The sequence below is a fragment of the Blennius ocellaris genome, assembly GCF_963422515.1.
Source record: "Blennius ocellaris genome assembly, chromosome: 16".
In the NCBI taxonomy this organism is placed as follows: Eukaryota; Metazoa; Chordata; class Actinopteri; order Blenniiformes; family Blenniidae; genus Blennius; species Blennius ocellaris.
In genome coordinates, this window is record NC_137665.1 from 19,321,001 (window position 1) to 19,346,192 (window position 25,192).

General features: G+C 45.5%; 2 protein-coding genes across 3 annotated transcripts; one reads left to right on the forward strand and one right to left on the reverse strand.

Moving 5' to 3' along the window:
• Positions 1–3,646: 3,646 nt before the first annotated feature.
• Positions 3,647–9,010, reverse strand: smim22 (small integral membrane protein 22). The gene is made up of 4 exons (XM_080510840.1): positions 8,985–9,010; positions 6,467–6,598; positions 5,570–5,637; positions 3,647–3,839 (listed from the first exon to the last, which is right to left on the reverse strand). The coding sequence occupies exons 2-4, from the start codon at positions 6,594–6,596 to the stop codon at positions 3,792–3,794; spliced, it is 246 nt and encodes an 81-aa protein (XP_080366966.1). The 5' UTR covers positions 6,597–6,598; positions 8,985–9,010; the 3' UTR covers positions 3,647–3,791.
• Positions 9,011–10,214: 1,204 nt separating this feature from the next.
• scaf1 (SR-related CTD-associated factor 1) lies at positions 10,215–24,912 on the forward strand. 2 transcript variants are annotated; one of them, XM_080510832.1, is made up of 6 exons: positions 10,215–10,653; positions 14,319–17,927; positions 19,407–19,489; positions 20,600–20,932; positions 21,027–21,155; positions 24,252–24,912. In XM_080510832.1, the coding sequence occupies exons 2-6, from the start codon at positions 14,378–14,380 to the stop codon at positions 24,408–24,410; spliced, it is 4,254 nt and encodes a 1,417-aa protein (XP_080366958.1). In that variant the 5' UTR covers positions 10,215–10,653; positions 14,319–14,377; the 3' UTR covers positions 24,411–24,912. The 2 variants fall into 2 exon arrangements, with proteins under 2 accessions (XP_080366958.1, XP_080366959.1); XM_080510833.1 differs by having other exon boundaries at positions 20,642–20,932.
• Positions 24,913–25,192: the final 280 nt, after the last annotated feature.

Sequence of the window (25,192 nt, forward strand, 5' to 3'; positions counted from 1 at the left end):
TGACGAGTGGAGAAGCTTCACGTTCAGCCTCCCATGTTTTCACCCCTGGTCCTCCAGGTCCAGGTCAGACCTCACACACACTGACAGTTCAGACATAATACGACTAAATGGGGGGGGGGGGTGTCCACAAAGGTTATTGTGAGCGACTTTGATGTTTGTTGAGGGAAAACACTAGAAACGGAGCAGGAAACTGAGCCAGTGTGTGAGGAGATCCAGGAGGTCCACTCACACACTGCTGGGGAAAGAAGCTTGAAGTTTGACAGCAAACATTTCATCAATTCCAGAAGATGAGGGAGAATGAGTGACCCTCTGAGGTTGAATCTTAACGACACACGTCAGGTTGTCACAGGGAAGTAAGTCACGCTGATGAGATCCAGGTCAGTTATGAGATACGACGTTTCCAAGTTGAACAAAAGCTGCTTCATGTGAAACACAACCTCAGTGGGTCGATCAGCTCGTACATATCAGGGATCAGGTCTTATGGGAAAACGGCCCGGCTGTGCGTGTGCGTGTGTGTGTGTGTGTGTGTGTGTGTGTGTGTGTGTGTGTGTGTGTGTGTGTGTGTGTGTGTGTGTGTGTGTGTGTGTGTGTGTGTGTGTGTGTGTGTGTGTGTGTGTGTGTGTGTGTGTGTGTGTGTACGTGTGCGTGCGTGCGTGTGTGTTTATGTGTACGTGTGTGTGTGTGTGTGTGTGTGTGCGTGTGTGTGTGTGTGTGTGGCTCACCTCCACCCTCCCACATGTGTGAGGTCTCTCTAAGACGATACCACAAGACGGGGGGGGTTATGACTTGTGTTTGACCTTTATTGGCATTAAACTGCACAGAAACACTATTACAGAGGACTTTCTGCAGAGTCAGGTGACCAAAGACTAATTCTGGGAATTTACTGGCTGATTTTACTGGCTGATTGTCAATCAAACCACATGCTGCATCTGGAGACCTCGTTTTTCAACATTTCATTGTCATTTGCACTTATTGAGAATAGCTACATATTGAAATTGTGTCATTTTTCAATTCTAATGTTAATATTATCAGATTCTGTGAAGTGATATTAAACCTTCCTTATGTGTTACTTTTTGTTTTTCTCTAAAACAAGGAAACATTTGTAGTTGATTGTTTGTTTGTTTTAACCAGTGGAATCTTCTTTGGTCTGTATTTGACACCTGAATAAAAGAATTCTGACAGAACTGCGTTAAATAAACGCAGTGTGGAGTTATGTACATTAGATCTAATAGCACTCTTACCAGTAGGGGGCAGCAGTGAGTCACTGCAGGAGCCAGTTTGTCTACAGTCCACGTTTTGTACTGGAACTCCACTTTCTTTTAAATTCAACTGAAGTAGAATCATTTTTGGATTATCTTGCTTGGTTATGAACTGGTTAGCATGCTAACATCACAACTGATGCAACGTGCTAACTGGTTAGCGTGCTAACATCACAACTGATACCACATGCTAATTGCTTAGCGTGCTAACATCACAACTGATACCGCATGCTAATTGCTTAGCGTGCTAACATCGCAACTGATACCGCATGCTAATTGCTGAGCATGCTAACATTGCAAGTGATACAAAGTGCTAACTGGTTAGCGTGCTAACGTCACAACTTATACAATGTGCTAACTGCTTAGCATGCTAACATCACAACTGATACAACACGTAATCGTGGCTGTTTTTTTTTTTTTTTTTTTCTTTTATTAGTTTTGACATTTTGTTTTTTTTTCAGCTTTTATGAATTTAGAACGCTGCCCAACATCAATTTTAAATTTGAACTACTGTAGATTTTGTCACACAGCCGGAAATCTTCCCAACACGCCGATGATGATGATGTTTTTCTGTACGACGATGGTGTCAGGATGTATTAAACCGTTGGGAGCCGGGCCCATCTCCTCCTCTTTTGATTTTTCTTCCCGTTTTGTCCCGGTTGGGTCAACCCCACTCACATTCCTATTGATCGATAAGCTACTTGTCTCGTGTCTTTGTGTTTCTATTTATTTGATTGGTGTCTGACGTGTGCGATGACTCCCTGTGAAGAAGTATAGTCCCACCGTGAACAAACGCCTCCATTCCAGTAAGTGTTAACGTGTCTGAAAGAGCTGCCTGTTGTATGAAATGTGATTCAACTGTGCAATAAAACCATTGTGACGTCCTCGCGGCCTCTGACCAAGCCTCTTTTATTACCGAGGGAAGGAAACACTGGATGATATGGTTTTACATTGAAAATTAAAATGCTGTTAATACTCTGTGAAATCAATCATCCATGTATTAAATAATCACATCAGATTTGTTTTTTTTTTAACTGGGCGAAAAGTCAGTTTCCTGGCCGGCACTGACGCGTTGCCATGGATACTGCAGCCGGCTGCTCTCGAATTGGATTCAGTTATTATCAATCGGTGCTTTATGCTGCCAGATACAGCCTCTCAAACCTATCAAACGAAAATAGACATTAAAACCAACGAAGAAGAGAGAGAGACACCGGATTGGCTGCTGAGTTTTAGTTCACAACTTGTTCTGTTAAGTGCAATTTGTATCTGCTGTGTCTTAAGACGTGTCAACACACTATTCTTTCTCGTCTTTATTTCTTATGTTTGCTGGTGAAGTAATCCAAAAGTAACTAAAAGTACTCTGGTACGCTACTTTTTAAAAAAATTTAGTACTGAGTGAGTTACTGATTCCATGTTTTGACAAGTAACTTGTAATTGTAACCTCCTCCAACACGGAACCTGTTGAGAAACGGCGTTTGCGAAACAAAAACCTCAATGTTGGTCGTGTGGATGCAAAGTTCATAGTGTGGACGGAGCTGTACACTGTAAAAAGTGCAATCTAGGCAAGATATTTCTTCAATTAAGTGAAAAATGACTTGTTTTTGACTAAGTCATTTTTGCTTAAAATAAAACTCTACTAAGATTATTATTCTAGTTTTAAGATGATTATTACTTTATTTTCTTGGTGTTGAGTATTAAAAACTAGTCAGAAGTACTGTGAGGTTTAAATTCAGATTTCAGGATCATTCGCACAGCCTTAAACTCTTATTTTAAGCATTTCTTTCTTGTTTAAATCATCATAATTAAGTCAAATATGCCGGTATTTATTATTGCGGCTCCACTTTCAAGTCATATTCACGAAGCTCATTTTGTTATTTCCAGTCCTCGGGTCTAATTTGGACCAAAAAAAATTAAAAATCAGTGAATAGGTCTAGATTTTAAGAAAATAATTCAAACTAATATTCCGTGATTAAAAAGAATAATTGTTTCGAGTCCAAAAAAAAGTGATTTTCAAGATCACTGTGGGTCATATGGGGTTTAGTATTAGTCTTATTTGTGAAAATCTTGTCAAATATAATTTTCTTGTTCCGTTGGCAGATAATTTTGCTCGTTTTAAGTATTAATTCTCTTGTTTTTTTTCTGAGGATTTGTTTTTTTGCAGTGTAATTGAAATTTATTCGATTTGTCTACATTTTGTGTAACACAGGAAAAAGACATTGGAAGAGTTCTGACCATTTCACCACTGGAGACACACATTTATTTTGAAAGCGTGTTTGTTCCAGTACTTCCCCTCTAAATGAAGTTGACCTGATCAAATGCACAAAGAGGGGAAGTACTGGAACAAATGTACAAAGTGCAAACGCTACATTTTAATTTTTTTATTATTGCTGGTAAAACAGTAAAACACGAAGCCCGGCGTGTCGTCGTCACGCCACCGTCGTCCACGCCACTCGCTTTATTCTCACTGCAGAGAGATTTTTTTATTGATTTTTTTTGGGGTTTCCAGAGCTTTTCGCCTTTTTCTTCCCACTTTCACGGATCCAGAGCAAAGTTGTCGATGCCGACCTTCTTCCTGCGAGGCTGCGGAGGGAAAGACGTCACACCGTCAGCAACTTTCACACTGTTTTTTTTTTAATTCTACGACGAACAAGTACCAGAGTTCAAATGTTCAAGCTTGACTGATTGGCTCATGGGCAGGTGGCGATGGCGGCTAATTTAACAGCACACCGGATGGGGGCTTGTCACTGCTGGCCCTGACCGAAACACCGAGGAAGATGCTCTATAAGCTGGATGTTAGGAGGAGGAAGATGCTCTATAATCTCATGTTAGAGGAGGAAGATGCTCTATGATCTGATGTTAGAGGAGGAAGATGCTCTATAATCTCACGTTAGAGGAGGAAGATGCTCTATAATCTGATGTTAGAGGAGGAAGATGCTCTATAATCTGGATGTTAGAGGAGGAAGATGCTCTATAATCTCACGTTAGAGGAGGAAGATGCTCTATAATCTCACGTTAGAGGAGGAAGATGCTCTATAATCTCACGTTAGAGGAGGAAGATGCTCTATAATCTGATGTTAGAGGAGGAAGATGCTCTATAATCTGATGTTAGAGGAGGAAGATGCTCTATAATCTGGATGTTAGGAGGAGGAAGATGCTCTATAATCTGGATGTTAGGAGGAGGAAGATGCTCTATAATCTGATGTTAGAGGAGGAAGATGCTCTATAATCTGGATGTTAGGAGGAGGAAGATGCTCTATAATCTGGATGTTAGGAGGAGGAAGATGCTCTATGATCTGATGTTAGAGGAGGAAGATGCTCTACAATCTGGATGTTAGTAGGAGGAAGATGCTCTATAAACTGGATGTTAGGAGGAGGAAGATGCTCTATAAACTGGATGTTAGTAGGAGGAAGATGATCTATAAACTGATGTTAGAGGAGGAAGATGCTCTATAAACTGATGTTAGTAGGAGGAAGATGCTCTACAATCTGGATGTTAGTAGGAGGAAGATGCTCTATAAACTGGATGTTAGGAGGAGGAAGATGCTCTATAAACTGGATGTTAGTAGGAGGAAGATGCTCTATAAACTGGATGTTAGTAGGAGGAAGATGATCTATAATCTCATGTTAGAGGAAGATGCTCTATGATCTGATGTTAGAGGAGGAAGATGCTCTATAATCTGATGTTAGAGGAGGAAGATGCTCTATGATCTGATGTTAGAGGAGGAAGATGCTCTATAATCTGATGTTAGAGGAGGAAGATGCTCTATAATCTGATGTTGGAGGAGGAAGATGCTCTATAATCTGAAATTTGTTGTTTTGATGAATGAAAACTTAAGTTTTCCAGCAAATAAACCAGAATTGAACAAAAAAGATGATTTTAATCTCGATGACGTTCTTCAGTGTTTCCAGTCAGTTGAACAAGCTGTAGATTGAAGTTTTTACTTTTTGGACTTTTCACCAGGAAATATCGTTTTAAAAACTTCTGGATGTCCAACTTTTACTTTGCTGACTTTGTCATTTTACATTTTTTTTGTAAAACGCTTGAATAAACTTCGTACGGCCCTTTGGAGTCGTTCCCGGAAAAAAAAAGAAAAAATCCACGTCTTTTTTTAGCAAAGAATCTCATAAATGTTGTTTTTTTTAACGAATATTCCATTTTTTTGGTGTTTTCACGTTGTATTTGGGGAGTCAGCATCAGAGCACACGCTTCGTCGGGGCTGGTTTCCTCGTCCTGCCTTGGGGGACATGATGTCCCTCTGTCCTCTACAACCTGTCCGTCCCCCAGGCTCAGCTTCACGGAGACGCCTCACCTTGTCGTCGCAGCAGCAGCAGCAGCAGCAGCGGATGAGGACGAGGATGCTCAGCATCAGGACCATTCCTGCACACACACACACACACACACACACACACACACACACACACACACACACACACACACACACACACACACACACACACACACACACACACACACACACACACACACACACACACACACACACACACACACACACACACACACACACACACACACACACACACACACACACACACACACACACACACACACACACACACACACACACAGTTGCTGAGGAAAAGCATCCTCTCACCTGAAGCAAACATTTACATGAGCAGCTCTGCTGGTGATTTTGTCATCAGTTTATATTGTTTATTTACATGATTATATTGTGCATTTGAAATTAAATGTGGCTTTAATTGAGATTATGTACAAAAGCTGGGGTAGAAATTATGTCATTAAAATAAATAAATAAACAGCCTGAACCGTCTTATTTTACTTATGATCCCACGACTGATGGGGAAAAAAATTTAATGGTTTCATTATGTTTAGTTCAGCCGCCACAACTAGGATAACCTGCGTGATTAAAGACTTTCAGAAGAAAAGCGACTAAACTTCATCATTGTGTTGATATAAAGAAATGAATACTGACACGACTGGACAGAAAAAAAAGAAAAGAACCAATTTGTTTCCTTAAAGTTTTCTTTTCGTCCCGTTGAATCAAAACGTAAAGAATTAGAAGACGACAGAAGACTTGTCTTCTGGAGACGCGACGGTGTTTTGCGTGCAGTCGGAGAAAATATTGAAATTGCCATTTCTCTCTGCCACGAGCAGCAGAACGCTGAAGGAAGAAAAACAAAGAAACAAAGAGGAAGAGTCCCTCCCTGCAGTGACGCTGGGCGCTCACCCACAAAGATGAAGAAGACGGCGCAGGAAGCCACGTCCCAGTCGGACTGGAAGAACTGTTTGGACTGCAGCCTGGAGACCACGTCGTTGAACTGGTCCTCCAGGTCCTGCGGGACGTCTCTGGGAGTCATGGCTGGGAGACACGGGGACATGATGTCACGGCTGGAACTCCTTTGTTCGACATGTAACCCACGGTTACTCATCTCCAGTGCCATTTTATCTGCCGTCTTTTTTTACAGTCTTAAAGACTTAAATGGAAATTAAACTGATTGTTACACACCTTGTCACAACTGATAATCAATCACTTCTATCCTCTAGAGCAGGGGTGTCAAACACGCGGCCCGGGGGCCAGAAGCGGCCCGCCAGACGATCTAATCCGCCCGCCATGTGATTTTTATTTTTATTTTTTTTAAAGTATAAATATGAAAACTGACAGAGGCTGATCTAAAAACACTAGATTGGCAAAAATGACATTCAAAACCGCCCTTGGTCAGAATTAATGAATGCAATCTGTGGAGGTCACATGATGCAACGCCTTTCACAATAAAACGAGTCCAACTTATGTGAAGTGATACTTTAGACACGTAAACTCAAAAACATTTCCAGATGATGACAAATTGTTTTAATCCCGAATAAAAATACGATATCCAGGTACAAATATTGTGGGGTTATTTTTGCAAATATAATAATATCTGGTTAACTTTAATAAGTATATTTCAGAATAGACTGTCAAATTCTTGCAGTTAACAAAAGGATCAAAAGAAGGAAAGACTTTTGTCCATATCTGTAGTTTAATATGTTACGTTTGACTTGTTGGGCCTCCAGAGGTCAGATCAGGTTGATGTGGCTCCTCAACTGAAATCAGTTTGTCCTCCCTGATCTAGATCATTAATAATCAATCACTTCTTCCTAACAAACTCATCCAGACGTGAACACATTCCCCCTGTGCTGTCGTCTCTCCACTGGCTTCCAGTTCGTGTCAGAATCGATTTTAAACTTCTGTTCTTTGTTTTTAATGCCATCAATGGCCAGGGTCCCTCTTACTTGTCTGATATTTTAACCCTAGTGACCCTGGCAGGGCCCTGGTTCTTCAGCTCAGCTTCTTCTAGACGTTCCAAGGTGGAGATATAAACAGTGGGGCGATCGCTCTTTTGCAGTTGCTGCTCCCAGGCTGTGGAACAAACTGCCCCCGACATTCACACCATCACTGATCTCTTTTTAAATCAAAGCTGAAAACTCACCTTTTTAAGTCGGCTTTTAACTCTGCCTAGGGCAGTGGATTTTATTTTACTCTGTATGCTCTGTTTTATGATTTTCTGGATGGCTTCAACAAACTGCAGCACCGACGCTCCTCCACCAGTCAGCACCTGTGTTTTATTTATTGTTTTTATGTATTATTCTTGTATTTATTTCTTAATGTATTGTTTTTTTATATATATAGCTTTGTTGTAAAGCACTTTGGATACCACTAGGTGATTGTAAAGGGCTATAGAAATAAAGTTTGATTGATTGATTGACTTCTATCCTCTGGATCATTTGAAGAAGAAACTATGCCAGATGACCATCATGATGCTGACTCAGCAGTAATGTTCCACTGAAGAATCATCTAGAACCCTACAGCCTGGCTGTTGAAGATCACATGGATCAATAAGTCTGATATTTAGAGACATTAAAGGTAGATGAATCTGGTTCAGTGCACCAGCAGCGCCGGGTTCCCGTCTCTGAAAGGTGCTGCTCAAGGTTCCACGTTGTCGTAGCAACATTCTCCCGCCAAGTGTTGACTTAAATCACAACCTTAGTGTGGGAAGAGGCGTACGCATCTTTCAGGACCTGTTTTGTGCTTCAGCAACATGTAAAGTTGAGGCCTCAGACCAGGAAACCCAGACTCTTTGTATGATTTGCATATTTATTAGTTTAGATCGACACTCTTTACAACAGAACACAGACACAAACTCTTCTGACTCCACTTCAAACCTAAACGTCCGTTCATCCCTTCTAACAACCAGGCGTCATTGAGATCAACCTGATTTATATGTATTTACAAGGACAAACAGACTCCAGCTATATGAGGTGAACAGGTAAATCTTTAAACTCCATATTCTTCACCTTCAAGCAGAATTTTTAAAGCAGAATTTTAAAAAAAATGTATTCCTCGACTTGTCATTTAACAGTAATCCCACTACATCTCAGCTCTAATTGCTGAAATCACAAAGACACAGTCTGCTCTGCCTGAATTGTCCATTTGTTGGTAAATACTCGAGTAACTTTCTCTGTTGAGAAATCACACCTGCAGGCAATACCAATATTGAAATGTTCACTGTCAGCAAGTAATTAAAATCGATCAGATGGGAAGTGACAGATTTGAAAACGAGTCATCAGACGACAACATCAACATTTCGTCGGATGTTTTTCGAGGATAAAAATAAACTCGACAGATTAACTCGACGGCTCGTTTTTCACGGTCAAATAATAAAAAGTGGGACGTTTTTGGTTTTCTCGGCGGCTCAACGGCTTCTTACCTGGAAACGGGGCCGCTTCATTTGCGCTCCTCTGTTCCGGGAACAAAGTCTCACCTGTCGCACTGTGACGCGCCCAGGTGGCGTGCACGCGCGCCTTGGTGCGAGGCGGAAGGCGCGCGTGCACGTGTAGTAACAATGGAGCGAATTTCACATTCAATCCGAACTGAACAAAAACGGTCTCGATTATTTGTGCTGAAATAATGATCTTTTGTGCTGCGTTGGTTTTTAAGATCTAACTGATTAGTTTCTCTCCATGATTCTGTTCAGACTGTTTCTGTTTTAATGGTTTTCCTGTTCCAAGACCGTCTGTGGCCATGTAGGATGAAGAATACCATTTCTTAAACTTTGTGAGGAAATTAACAACTCTTCTATTTTCTATTTCATATTTTTTTGTATTATTGTTGATGTGTCTTTTGTGTAGGAGTCCGTCTTTTTTCAGTCTGGAGTCCCGAGTGGCCAGAGAGAACATAATAATAATAATAATAATAATAATAATAATAATAATAATAATGTGAATGAGCTCGGGGCTTATTTTTCATCATGTAGACATTACATAGTGAATTTCTGCTCCTTTCACTTTATTTCTGGATTGTCTGAATCAAAAGCCTCAGCATCAGGAGGAATGGAGGTGTAGAACGATAGAACGCAGCTCTACAGTCGTTTATAATGGAAACCTACGTAAACACACTGATTAAACTTCTCTTTCACATGAAGCCATTAAAATACTCATTTTATGGTTAAAAACATCCAGCTTTCATTTACAGTAGTGTGTCGTTTGGTTTTTACACCAAAAGTGTCGATTGATTATAAAGTTCTGTGGTAAAAAATATGAATGAAGCGTCTCGTAGCGGAGCGCAGCAGCCACACACTGCCTTGCTCAGAGGCTGCACTGCCTCAGCCTGCGGTCAAAACACCAAACAAGACCTGGAAGTGAAGTTAGTTACAATGAAGTTAGTTGGTGTATGAAAAGTTTCAATGAATAATGACACTGAAACACAGAAGCCGAAATAAAAAAACTGGGAGGTTAAAACCTTCTTTTGTCAAATGCTGCAATGCAACTCTGGGTTTTTTCTACTGTGGTTCGATTTTGAGTTTAAAAAAATTATCCTTCCATATAACACTTGTTTTTGTTTTGTTTTTTATGTCAGTAATAAGCCTGTTTGAACGAAGGACCAGGAGCGAACTCCGTTTCCCAGAAGGCTTTGCGGTCCGGCTTCAGGGAAAGGAAGATGGCGGCCACTGATGGAGCACGGCACGAGCAGCGCTTTTAAGACGTCCAAAATAATCTGATGCCTCGTCTAATCGGCGATCGGACGCGTGAAAAACGAGTCTCCGGCACACGCGCGCCTCCGGCTTTGGCTTCACGCGGGAGATTCCCGGGGCGAAGCTACATCGTCAGCACACTGCTCGTCTCACTGGAAGCTAGTAGCACTTCTAGCTAGCTGCTCTGCTGCTCCCGGTGGTGTTTTTCCCCCCCAGTTTAATCGGCTGCTCGGTTGGCGGAGATCAACGCCAGCGGTGCTCGAAGCGGAGCGACCGCAGCCCGTTTTGACGGAGCACCGGTGAGAGCAGCGCGCGGGAGGCCGAGGCGTCAGCGGGGGAGGCGAACACAGACCCGGGGAGCCTGGTTCAGCCTGGACCTGTTTCAGACCTGGTGACACGGGCTCAGGTAGAAACAGGGTCACAACATTGGGTGCATCTTCTCCCCCACTCAGCTGATCACACACCTGCACTGATTTCTACCATCTGACATGACGATGATGATGATGATGATGATGAGGAGGAGGAGCTGTCAAGCTCCATAGAGTCATAGTGAAGGGGGAGTGTCTAAGAAAATACAACATAGTTGTTGATGTTTATGTTTCACAAACTGTTGATCTGCACAGTGTATCTCCAGACAACCGTATAAAAGACTGAAATGTCCCATGAGCAGCAGTAGCATTCAGATAAAAATGGACATCAGGGTTGGAGAGGAAATAATCGAGCCAGACCAGGGGTGGTTTCAGGCTAAGTTCACCTGGTTTAGGTCACCGTGAACGCTACCCGGACTCTGATCCGGATTAAACAAGGGAATTCTGGTCTTGGTTTACTTGCAAGCGAACTGAGGTCTGGTCCGGTTGCGTGACAGCAGTTTACATTAGTGGCATTCCTTTCAGTAAATGTATCCCGACCGAAAGAAACATGTAACGATTAAAATCAAACACTTTGTAAACTGAGAACATTCGCCTGTGACGGTTTCACACGTCTTTTGTACGTGGTTACAAAACAAACCTAACAACGCTATCCGGAGAGAAACAATTCACTGAACAGCAAACACTATGTACAAAGTGTGTGTGTGTTTGTGATTGTGATGACCTCGAACATCCACCAGGGGGAGGCAGGTGACGGAGGATCAGTGTGATGACCGTGGCGGCCACCAGAGGGTGCTGGTCGGTGCAGTGACTCGAGCGTCCACCGGGCGGTGGTACACTGAGAGACTGCAATGACCCTTGCAGCCACTAGAGACATTTGGCTTGTTCTTTCTGGGGGCGTGGCGGTTGCTTAGCGACCAGATAAACAAGACAGCTCTCGTGTGCATGCCTTGGGGGGGCGGGGCCTCACCAAGCCAAAAAGGGGGTCACAGCTAAGTTTCCGTCCCACGACGATACCAGTCCACAGTGTTTATCTGGTATTAAGACAAATAAGTTTTAACTGGATGTCGGACCATGTAGTTAAAACTCTGGTGGCCGTACGGACGTTTCCGCCAGTCTGTTAGTCAACATCCATTGGTGAACTAACGTTGGTGTAGTGAATCATGATGCTAAGCTAGCGAACGTCAGTCTAATAATGTGTCTCACTGGGAGACGACCACAGCGTGATTGAGCTAACGCTAATCATGACTTGTCAAACATAACGTTGAACAGATATGTCTAATGTTACCAGAATCTGCTTAGCTACCGTAGCTAGCGGCGCTCCACTGTGGTGGTGCTTGTGGCTAGATAGCGGTGTTCTGCTAGCTGTAAGTTAGCCACCATTACCATTCATGCCAGCATTATATGCTATTTCTAGCTAACGTTAGCTAAAGACAGCTGTCTAGCCATGAGCTACTGACAGTAGCCAAAACACAAACACAGCTAGCTAGCACCACCGCGGTGCGCGGAGCTGAAGCTCACGTTGCACAATTGAAAGTAAATGAATTTAGCAAACGTTGGCGGTAGTAACGTTACTGACTCCTGTTCTCCGGCGTCACGAGGAACAACGGGACGCCTCCGCTTCAAACGCTAGCTCCCACGTGGACGTCGCGCTGGTGTGCTATGCTAGTTCCGTCGTACAGAGACTGCTCATGGCGGCTTTAAAGTCTCCCCACACCTTTGATGTGGGGCGGCGGGTTGCTGGTGAGCCTGAGAGCTGGTTGGAGACCAGCCTCGTCCTCCATGATGGTTTGTTCGGGTCACTCAGTGGGCGTGACCAGTGGGCGTGGCATGACGATTTTGTAGAACCGAGTAGTCGACGTGGTCGCTGCAGGCCTAGTTTTTGAACAGCTCATAAGGGAAAAACCAGGAAAGAGGGTCATATCCTGTTATGAGCTTCAGTCTATTGTGTCAATTCTTTTGCAGCTTTTGTCTTCTGCATCGATCAGTCTTTCATTCGTCTGTCCTTTTCAGAGTTCCTGAAAACAAAAGGTCGATTTCTTCTACTTATCTTCTTGTCGTCTGAATGGATACGTCAGTTTTCTCCATTGTGTGGATTTCCTGTATTACGTCTGTCCATTGTTCTCGTGTCGGTGGATCCACTTTACCCACTTCCTTGTTGTTCCAGCCTTTCTTGCAGCGATCAGTATTATTTTCAGCACACATTTGTCGTTTTCCATTAGGTTATCCAGATACAGTATCATACAGCTCCTAGGAAAGTTGTATCTTTGTATAGTTTGTATTGTTATACGTATAGTTGTCCATAGTATCTGTATAGTCTGGCAATTCCATAATGTGTGTGTGTGTGGTCTGTATTGGCTGTTCCATATTCTCTCCAGCATGGATCATTCACCTTTGAGTATTGACTTTACACCTTGGGTGTGGTAAACAATGTGATGAGATTCTTCCAGGAGAATTCCCTCCATGCCCACCAATTGGTGGATGTTTGGTACACTTTTCATTTATTTATTTTTTAACCAGTCTTTGTCTGGAATTTTAGTATCGACTTCCAATTGCCAATTTTCTATACATCTATAATATTTCTATATAATCTTTTTTTTTTGTTGATTGACAATTTCTGATATACTGTAGATAATATTCAGATTTTTTTTGGCCCTTGTATATATTGATTAGGGTTTGAATCACACCCTTCACCTCCATGGAGGCGTCCGTCCTGATTTCCTTTCCGTACTAGTCTCTCATTTGTAAGTACGTACTTATAAAATCCACGTTTTCCCAGATTGTCTTTTTCCCTCATATTTTGGAAACTCTCCAGCTCCCCGTCTTTATCTCGAGTAATTCTGCTGTAACAGTAATTCTGCTGGTCTCCCACTGTTTGAATCCTTTATCGTATGCGGCTGGCTAAGTTACTGTGGAATGTCTCCCACTTTAGCAGGTTACCGTCCTTCTTTATCCTATAATTTGGAATAATTCTAAACCAGAATTCCAAAGTAAATAATGTATTTTAATCCAGTTGGGTTTTTTTTTTAATTTTATTGTATGCTTCTTTATGTCCAATGGTGTTTTGGATGGGCTGCCCCTGAACTCTTTGTCCACGTCCTTCCATTTAGCTGTGTCGTCTGCTTTATCCAGCTTATTATGGTGAATGTGGCTCAAAAATCAATTTGAGATGTTTTAACAGAAATACTTTTTCATTTTCAGATTAAACTGCATTTTTTTGGCTCATAGATAAAAAAAATGAATGATCAATCCTCCAAACTACATTTAAATTCTCTTATACAAGGCTGCTTATTCTGAGACTTAAATTAAAAAAGAAAATGTTTAAGTTTGAATTGTGAAAAGACACTCCAGAAAATAGTGACCAGAATTCATTTTGAAATCTGAAAATTAAAATGCGTTAGCAGAAATGCTTTTTCATTTCAAGGTTCTGGCTGCATAGTAGAGCGCAGTACAATAGTAGAGTGGCGTCTTGTCGCCACTCTCCTGCGCCGTTTGGAAATGCAAATTGAATTTTGAGCCTTACCTTACCTTACTATGTAGTCCCTGTGAGAAACATTATTCCCCACAACTGGGTGAGCCTATGTGGTTCGCTAGCTGCAGAAACCAGCAGTAGGTTTCTTTTTGAGTGTGATGCTGCCCAGACTGAGATGATCACTGTACGCAGGATACTCCTATTCATTCATGTACATGTTCTTTCTCCCAGGTCTTCCCGCGGACCCCACCGTTAGGCTCTCCACCTCAAGCCGTCGGCTTTCCTGGCCCATGGACTTGTCCCAGGCCCCGGGCTTCAAACGGAGGCCCGCTGCCTCCTGCTCCCCGAGGAGAGCCCGAGAAGCCGCCCGGAGCCCCCCCCTTCCTCGCTCGCCCTCCTCGTCCGTGTCGTCGCCGTCATCCGGGCCGTCGTCGCCGCTGTCCACCTCGTCCTCGGTCTGCGCCAACGCCGCCGGGTACCAGAAGCATGTGAACAGTCGGAACAAACGTGTCGAGGTGTCGTCCACCTCCGCCACTCCCAACACGCAGCCCAGCACCACGCGCTCGCTGAACACCCCCCCCTCAGACTGCTACCCTCCCACCTCCATGCAGCCAGGCACAGACTACGAAGACGATGACGGGAAAAGAGACATGTACGATCCCTTTAATCCCACCGATGGAGATAGGGACGGTCGGGGGAAGGAGGAGGAAGAGGAGGAGGAGGAGGAGGCTGAAGGGGAAAAGTACGACCCCTTTGACCCCACTGGCTCGCCTGCATCAGATGTAGATGACGAGTGTAACACAGTGGACGTGTCGATGAAAAACGCTTCAAGAGAAGAGGAGGATGACGACGACGACGACCGTGAGAAAGCGGAGGAACCTCCCGACTCCACGGATACCTTGACGGAAGCCCCGGCGCCACGTCTGCACATCCAGCTGCCTCTGAGGAGGAGAGTGGACTGTAGCTCAACCAAAGCCGGAGGGAAGAGGGAGAACGATTCCGACAACTCGGAGATAGAGGAGGGCGAGATCGTCGGGGCCGCCGAGAGAGACCTGAACAAGAAGAGGTCTGGCGAGGAGGTTCTCTCCTTGAATTCGCCCAGTGTCACCTTCTTTGGTTCGAAACCCGAGCGCATCCTTCGCGTGCTGGACGGAGATGGTTTTGTGTCCGTGTGCACGGAGGGCAGCTGGGAGGTGGACCGGGAGCTGGAGGACGAGCCTGTGGTCGGAGTGAAGGATCTGAGGAGAAAGCTGGTCAGCAGAAGGAAGGAAAGATACCTCTCCTTCCCCGCTTCGGCTCCGCTCTCTCCTCAGCTGCCGCCGCCGCCGCCGCCACCACCAGCTCCCTCTCATCCTCCAGTGTCCACTTCCTCTCCCCCTGCCACGCCTCCTGTAGAGCAAGGCAGCAAGATCCGCAAGTCCTCCAAGGGGTCCAAAGACCGGGACCAGCAGAAAAGCAAAGAAAGGAAAGCTGGAGACAAGGAGACCCGAAGGAAAAAGAAGAGGAAGGTCAAAGAGGGGCTTCAGGAGAAGAGCAAAGAGAAGGAGCAAGGCCTCAAGGCTGTAAAGGACACTAAAGAAAGGAGGAGCAGTAGGAGCAGCAGCCGAAAGAGGAAGAAAAGACGGCACAGCAGCCCCGAGGCCTCCCGTTCCTGCAACTCATCGGGAAGAGGAGCCCAAACAAGACAGTCTTTTTCAAGCTTATCGGAAGAAAGACAAAGAGAACGGGACAGAGAGAGGGACAGAGATAAGGACCAAGACAGACACAGAGAGAGAGACAGAGACAGAGAGAGAGATAGAGATAGAGATAGAGACAGGGACAGAGACAGAGACAGGGACAGAGATAGAGACAGAGAGAAGGAGCAAAGTTGTGCCAGCAGCCATCGAAGGGATGAGAGAGATCGAGATTCCAGCTCCAGAAAGAAGGAGAGAGAAAAGAGGGGGAGCCTGTGCTCCAGCAACAGAGAGCAAAGTCCTCCAAAGAGGTCCAAAAGGAGCCGAGAGAAGAGGGACGGCACCAGGGAGAGGCCCCATGAGAGGGACCGAAGGAGGGACGGTCGTCCTGTCGTCCCTCCATCCATTCAAGACCTCAACGGCTCCGACCTGTTTGCTATCAAGCGAACCATCACAGTCACAACCACCACAACCACCACCACGATGCCTGGCTCCCCAAGACTCACCCCGCCCTCCCCCTGCCGGCCCGCACAGGACTCTGACAAGCCCCACAAGAGAAAGAAGAAGCGAAAATGGTACTCAGCCGGAGAGGAGGAGGAGGAGGAGCGGAGAAGTGGTCACAGCAGGTCACAATCCCTCTCGCCTTCAAGGTATCACAACTACGAGTCCGACCGCTACTCGGACAAACTGGAAATTGACGTGTTGTCTTTGGATGGCGAGGCTTTGGACTCGGACTACCCGTCCCTGGAGGACACGCCTCCTGCTGTTCTGTCCCCTGTACCGGCCGTCGCCAGCCCCAAAAATAAAGCCGTCTCAAAGACCGGACCGCATCATCCAAAAAAGAAATCCCGCATGTTAAAGAAAATCGGACCACCTGAGTCGTCCTCTTCTTCAAATCTGACTAAAGGCAAATGTCTCTCCTCGCTGACAGTGACGTCGGGCTCTTCCACGGTGTCCCCCGGCCACCAGTCCACAAAAAGAACTCGGAAAATTGGTAAGGAGAAGGAGCGCAACAAAAGTGGTAGAAAGGAGGTGAACCGGACTGGCAAGCCCAAGAAGGAGAGTGGAGGAGGTAGAAAAAGTAAGCTTCAGTCCAAAGTGTCCGTTCTGGTGCGCGAGGGCGTGAGCAGTACGACAGGAGCGTCAGTCGGCTCTGGGAAGCTGGGTATGGACCTGCTGGGACCAGGAGGTACGGGAGCTGGTGCCGGGAGCTCAGTGGTTGGCGGGTCGATTGCCGTAGTGTTCTGCAGAGACAACGAAAGCCGGTCTCCTTTCCTCAAGCCGTGTTCAGAGCCGCTGTCTCTCGGCGGCCGCAGTAAAGACGTCACTGCGATGGGAAAACGCAGCGGCCTGGCCGCACCGCCTTCGTCCTTGGCCAGTCCTGCAGGACTGAAGTCCAAGAAAGCCAAACCCAGCTCCATCACGTCCACCTCCTCCTCCGCCTCCTCCCCGTCCTCGTCCCTCCCCGCCAAGCATCGTCGCCGCATAGTGAAAAAGACGAGGGAAAAGGGCGGGGCCGCGGCGGTGACCGCCGGAGACGGCAGCCAATCAAAGACTGCGTCTGAAGGCTGGACCGGGGCCTCCATCGATGTTCAGTTAGGCGTTGGAGATGGTGGAAAGTCTGTTAGTCCTCATACTGGCCAAGTTGGACCTGCTCCCTGTCCTTCCTCTTCCTCCTCTACGTCCTCCTCCACCAGTGTTCTTCCCCCCTCCTCCTCGCCACCGCACACACCTCCACCGTCCACCACTCCTCTGAGGGACACCAGAGAGTCCTCACCAGACTCTCAGACTGTGGACAGCAGCTGTAAGACCCCGGACCCCTCTTTTCTAGCGGAGGACTGTCCCACTCAGACCAGCCCCACCCTCCCTACGTCCAGTCCATCCAGCCTGTCCACCCCGCAGGGAGCAGGACTCAGCAATGCCTTGTCTACACCCACTGCCAAGCCCCTACCTCCAGACGACGCCCCCAAGTCTCTGGCCTCGCCCCCTTGCTTGTCCTCGTCGGCCCTTTCTCTGCCCTTGTCTTCATCGGACCCCTCTTCATCATCTTCTGTCTCCTCCTCCTCTGCCGCAAAGCCGCTGCCTCCTCCGCCGCCCCCAGCTGCTGCCGCCCTCCCCTGGAGTCTACAGACGGGAGTGGATTGCACGACTGGAGGAGTCCTAGCATGTGAGTACCTGTGGGAAACCGGCCTTTGCAAGGCAGTGAAATATCTCCAGTAGCTCAAGGGGCCATTGTTGATGGAAGACATCAATATGTAAATATAAATGGTTTAAATTCTACAATGGAGAACATAGACTTTGGTTTACCCCAGGGATCTATTCTGGGGCTTCTTTTGTTTATTGTTTGTGAATGACTTTCTGCATTGTCCTCGTGATATTCATAAAGTACTCTTTGCAGATGACAGAAATTAGTTTTTGTCACAAAGGCACATGGATGAGCTTGAAAAGTTCTTGAATGAGCAATTAGACGAGGCAAATACTTGGTTTAAATGTAAAAATGATCATTAAATATTAGTAAGACCTTTTTTTTTATTGTTTTCCACTCCAAATAGTCAAAAGTACATTGACCAGATCATCAATATAAAAATGTGTTCAAAGTTGATTCCGTAAAATGTTTAGGAATACATACAGATTCATTCCTACATTTTAAAAGGCATATTGAAGAGATGGTTAAAAAACGTTGTATTAAGGATGAAACGACGCAGGTTTTTTGGCATGCGAGCCAATCCCGATACCCAAATTTGAATATCTGTCGATACCGATACTATTCCGATCCCAGAGCTGTCTGGCGACAGAGCGACGCCTCGCTGTACAACGGCTTTGTAAACACCCGCGTTGCTTTGCAGTGTTTTGATTGTAAAACGTGTCCAAACGACAACATGTTGCCAAGAAACGTCGGCTAGCACAGTGCTACTGTGTTAGCCTATTAGCTGGCTGCAAACTGTGGAATGGATTTCCTGACTCACTGCACTGCGTCTCATTGAGACCCGCCTCCATTCAGGAAATCCAGTCCACAGTTTGCAGAGCAGCAACAGGGAAACACCTGTGGAGTCATTTCAGCAACAGTAAAGCAGTCGAGGCTTCACGGAGAGGAAATTTCCGATCCGTGAATTATGTTGATATCAGAACCCGATACTGGATGGGATCGGCCTTTTCCCTAAACAGAATTTAACTCAAATATCAAGCAAATACTGTATTAATTACAATAATGTTAATGAACAGAGTTCCCAGAAACAAGGTAACAAAAATGGTTTAAAAACAGATATAAAGTTGACTAGCGAGGTTTTAAAACCATGTAAATGGAAGTAACTGGGTGCAAAAACAACTACTTTAATCCACACATTTGACAATCACATGTTTGTTCCTCGGTTCGTCCTCAATAATCCTCCCACTTTTTAAAAACCTGAGCTTCCTGGCTTTTCTGGAGGAAAAGTCCTTTATGACGTCACTGTGAGAACGTTGTGAGAACGTTGTTGTTGATACTCCTCACTGCTCCACTCTGTCTTGTGCCGTGGAAGATCTCTCGTAGTTTTTATTCATTTGAGCTTGGAAAAGCTCCAGTCACAGTGTCCAAGAGGTCTACAAACGTCTAAAACAGTGATGTGTGTCTTTGTAAAGCTAACTTCTTCTTAATTGTTTGTCTCAGTGACCGCTCTGCTCTTCAAAATGGAAGAAGCCAACATTGCCAGTCGAGCCAAAGCACAAGAGTTCATCCAAGCTACGAGCCAGGTGAGCTTTCACTTTTCAGGCGGCGACACGTCGCAGGAATTCTTGTTTCGTGAGCGCAACGCTGCCGTCACTCACTTCCTGGACATGGCGGGAAAATCACATTTACACTGAAAAATAAGAACATTTTTATTAGGGCTGGAGCGACGAGTCAACGTAATAGGTTAGAAAAATACATTGATGTGAAACATATGCATCGATGCATCGGAAAGAAACCAAAGGTGGCCACAGCACAGAGCGGCAGCAGCACGTAGCACCAGCGTGTAGCAGCACCAGCGTGTAGCAGCAGCAGCACCAGCGTGTAGCAGCACCAGCGTGTAGCAGCAGCAGCACCAGCGTGTAGCAGCACCAGCGTGTAGCAGCAGCGTGTAGCACCAGTGTGTAGCACCAGCGTGTAGCAGCAGCGTGTGGTAGCACCAGCGTGTGGTAGCACCAGCGTGTAGCAGCAGCAGCGTGTAGCACCAGCGTGTAGCAGCACCAGCGTGTAGCACCAGCGTGTAGCACCAGCGTGTAGCAGCAGCGTGTAGCAGCAGCGTGTGGTAGCACCAGCGTGTGGTAGCACCAGCGTGTAGCAGCAGCAGCGTGTAGCACCAGTGTGTAGCACCAGCGTGTAGCACCAGCGTGTAGCAGCAGCGTGTGGTAGCAGCAGCGGCTGCTTGTCAACGTTTTTCTAGTATAAATGGGCTTTAGCAGTCAGGAGTTTAAGGCTGATTATTAGCTGTTAGCGACTGACTGTTAGCAGTCAGCATCTGGCGACTGACCGTTAGCGACTGACCGTTAGCGACTGACCGTTAGCAGTCAGCGTCTTGCAGCTGGCTTTCTAGCAGCTGACTGCTGTTAGCCAGTCAGACAGTTTCTTTTCAACTCACCTCACTTGTTCTCAGTTGAATTTCACTAATGTTGGAGTTTTTTCTGTGACGGCAACGGTTCAGGAGGCGTCAGTCTCTGGATTACGTCACTGAAACAACTACTTTTCAGCCAATTTGGACTAAAACACACACTGAGCAGGACTTTTCAAACGGATTCATCTCAAAGTTAAACAAAATAAAAGCTGTAATGAACTAACTGGTGATGTTTTTAGGACCGTCTAAAACATTTCTCTCCGTGCTGTAGAGCCTCTGGTGTCGCTCAACACTCCCGTCTCCTCCCGTGCAGATCTTGTCGCAGGCCAATCAGAGCCAGTCCCAGCAGCTGGCGCCGCCGCCGTCCTCCTCCTCCTCCTCCTCCTCCTCCCAGATCCCTCCCCCGTCCTCGCTGCCGCCCCCTCCCAGGGTGAGTCCGGCCCAGTTCCTCCTCCACGGCGCGCTGCCGCCCTCCCACCTGCACGCCTCCATGGGCGGAGGGTGCGCTCAGACCCCGCCCCCCGCCGTGCCGGCGGGGCTGTCGGGGCTGGGCGGCGGCTCGGGGGACTGCGGCTGGGACAACGAGAGCAAAGACCCCGACAAGGTGACGACCGGTTGAGCCGGACGGCGTTTTGAAGCCGCTTGAAAGGCGTCCGCGTGGCGTTGACGGGTCTCTGCTTGTGTTGTTTACGCCTCAGTATCTGAAGAAGCTGCACACGCAAGAGCGAGCTGTGGAGGAGGTGAAGCTCGCCATCAAGCCGTACTATCAGCGCAAAGACATCAACAAGGATGAGTACAAGGACATCCTGAGGAAAGCAGTGCACAAGGTGAGGGGGGGGGGCATCGACAAAGAATTGTTTCATGTTTTGGACAAGAATACCATGAGTGTACGTCGGCCTGTTGGATGAGGGGAGGTTCCACTGTGATGAGGGGAGCGTGTTCAGGCCAGATGTGCAGCGTTCCCTCTCTGGCCACCAGGTGGCGCCCTCACCGTTCCTCCCGTCTCTTGGTTTATGGAATTCATCAGGGTTTAGATCAGGGGTGTCAAACTGATTTCATTTGAGGAGCCACATCAACCTGATCTGACCTCTGGAGGCCCAACAAGTCAAACGTAACATGTTAAACTACAGATATGGACAAAAGTATTTCCTTCTTTTGATTCTTTTGTAACGGCAAGAATTTGACAGTCTATTCTGAAATATACACGTTAAAGGAAATCAGATATTATTATATTTGCAAAATAACCCCACAATATCTGTATCTGGATATCATATTTTTATTCAGGATTAAAACAATTTGTCATCATCTGGAAATTGTTTTGAGTTTACGTGTCTAAAGTATCACTTCACATAAATTGGACACCTTTATTGTGAAAGGTGTTGCGTCATGTGACCTCCACATTAATTGATTCTGACCAAGGGGCGATTTTCAATGTCATTTTTGACCAATCTAGTGTTTTTAGATCAGCCTCTGTCACTTTTCATATTTATACTTTAAAAAAAATATATATATATTCACATGGCGCCAGATGAGATCCTGTGGCGGGCCGCTTCTGGCCCCCGGGCCGCATGTTTGACACCCCTGGTTTAGACTGTGGTCACAGCCGTTGCGGCACGTGGAGCAGTTCCACGCCACTTCCTGTTGGACGGCGGCAACGTCATCGTTCCAGCGGTTCCGGAAGATTTCGGTTGTTTTCATCAGGAATGCCTGTTGTGTGTCCTGGGCAGCCGGGGCAGACGGGCGTGTCGAGGTCTACGTCACAGTGTGACGGGGACTCCGTTAATAGAGGAACACTTTTATTTAGTTCCTATAATGATTCACTGCAGACATTTGGAATAGATTCATGTTGAACCTCTTTGTTACGCTTCGTTGTCTTAAAGTCAGAACCCAGTTCAGTTCAGTTCAGTCCAGAGTCTGACTGGTAAACATAACAGCAGGTTAATCAATGAATAATCTATAAACCATGAAGATCTTCCCCTTAGTTTCTTTTTTTTTTATATAGAAAAATAAGTAAAACATCAACTTTGTCATGTTTATCGATTCCTATTAGTGTAAAATAAGATAAGATAAGACTTTATTGATCTCACCAAGGAGAAATGTACTTGTTCCATTCTGCTCTTCAGGACTCATGAGTAGGAAAGACAAGAAATGTGCAACAGTTAGATAAGAATAGAGGGATCTTATATACAATGACTATCAAGAACTCTCAGGGCCAAAAGTATTTACAGTAAAAAGTAATAATAAGTACATAAAAAAAATAAGATAAAAATCACAAACTATAAGATAGATAGATAATTACTTTATTCATCCCCGAAGGGAAATTGTCTTGTTGCAGCAATCTGGTACATATGAATATTATAAAATACAATAGAATAGAAATAAAAGTAAAAAATAAAAATATCTGAGTACCGTATTTTCTGCCCTATAAGGCGCACCGGGTTATAAGGCGCACCTACATTGATTGACATAATTTACAACTTAGTTCATATATAAGGCGCACCGCCCTATAAGGCGCATGGAACAGACCAGTGGTCAGAAACATTTATAGCTCAAAGCCATTAAGTTACATTTTCCATTGCTTCTAACACCCAGAGAGGTGCACACGCTTTATTTTGATAGTCCTACCTGCAGCCTATGCCAGTACCACACTACACACAAAACCTTCTTCACTACTGGTTGACAACTTACAACTACCGGTAATAATAATAATAATAAACTAAACTACATGAACTAAGCAACAAAAACACAACACAACACAATTATTACCGACACCACAAACCAAATATAACCCCCAATAATTGCATTTAAAACACGACAAACAGCTGCAATGAATTATGGGAGTTTCTATCGGCTGCACTGAGGAGCTCAGGTTGAATTTGTCGCTGCAAGGCATGATGTCCCATCATGCCTTGCAGCGACAAATTCATGTTTTGTGTTGTTGGAGGTTATTGTGGGTTGTTGTTGGGCTTGGTGTTGATTGTGTTTATGTGTTTTTGTTCCCCAGTTTAGGGAGTAATTATTTCATCTAGTTTATTTTGGTTTGTTAGAACGTTGGTGTGCAACCATGAGTGATTAAGGTGTTGTGCGGAGTCTCGTCCGCACTGAAGATCCAGTTGCACAGTTAGAGTTGTCAAAATAAAAGCTTCTAGTTGTTCAGCTGTCAAATAGCAGTCTGGAGTAGAACAATCGTCCATATATAAGGCGCACCGGGCTATAAGGCGCACTGGCAGCTTTTAAGAAAATTTGAGGTATTTAGGTGCGCCTTATAGGGCGGAAAATACGGTATAAGACGTAAAGTAAAACACAGAACGGAACATGGGCACTTAGAAATAAGCAGGAGGTAAAAGCAAGATAAATAAATAGTAAGGTGCAGTGGCAGAGCCATTAGAAGTAGACATTATATAATAATAATAACAATAATACAGATAATAACAGTGTGAAATAGTGTGTATATAATAGTGTAATAATAAAGTATAATAAGTTCTAAGGGGAGCAAAGTATACAGTAAGATGAGATACAAGGAAAATAAACTATGATTGGGGGGGGGGCAAAGTGTAGAATAAAGTACAATAAACATACTATAGTAAAATAATAATCCCAGTGTTGGCAGTGCAGGGTCAGTCCTAACAAGTGGTCAATTAGTGACGTAGATAAAGTGACACAGATGCAGCCAATATTGGCAGTAACTGGTCTTATTGGAGCTTTAAAATCCAGAAAATGGCTCAACCTTCAACTTGTAAAAGGCTCATTTGCACGTTTGATCCGTAATTCTGTTGAAGAAATGATCCGTTGGTCTGAACTGCTCCGGTGTCCCACCCGTCAACACCCGGTCTCTTAGTGAAGTGGGACTGGGGGGGGGGGGGGTGGGGGGGGGGCTTCAACCTCGCCGCTCACCTGTTGGATCCGTGCGTCTCCCGTTTCAGATCTGCCACAGTCGCACCGGAGAAATCAACCCGGTGAAGGTGAGCAACCTGGTGAAGCTGTACGTGCAGCGCTACAAGTACTTCCGGAAACACGGCCGCAAGATGGACGAGGAGGAGCGGGAGGAGCGGGAGTCGGGGGCGCTGCACTCCTCCTGCTAGCGGACGCTGCTTCTTCTTCTTCTTCTTCTTCTTTTCTTTTTTATACATATATATATAAAAATGAATATATTCACACCATCCTGCGCTCAAGACATGAGCCGTTTTTTTTTTTTTGTCTTCTTGTTTTTCATCCTCCGGAAGTCTTTAAATCCTCTCGCCGTGACCCCCGACGGGGGAGAAGAAGCATGGCGGTGCCGCCCCACCACCCCCACCCACCTCGCTGTGACGTCACACCCTCCGCCAGCCCCCCCCCCCCCCCCGCGGTGACGTCACCTCAATGTGTTCAATCATGTCAAACAGCTGAACTGTGACTGAAGGACTCCACTCACATTCCACACACACACACACTCCTCTTTCTGTGTGTGTGTGTGTGTGGAACAAAAAAAACACTGGGCCGTGAGCTGGTCGTCCACATTTAACCCCCCCCCACCACCCCCCCCCCCCCCCCTCCTCCTTTGTGTATTGTGTGCATGTGTTACGCAGGTTGAAAAAGTTACTAAATCTCTTTATTAAAACGACCAACGATACAAAAACGCCGACGTGACTTTTTCACTTTGCCTGTGAAGGCGCTCGCTTCAGGCCGCAGCGGCGTCGCGACGGTGAAGCGCTGAAATGCAGTGTAGTCGTGAACCACGCGGCGATCACAACGCCGTCACGGCGAACGCGGCCGACGCTCACGGCGGTAAAGCGACGAGGAACCCGGGTTCCTTAAGCTGGCTCCAGGGTTTGTTTGTTTTTAATTTATTTAAGGTAGTGCAGATAAACAATACAAAACAGTAAAC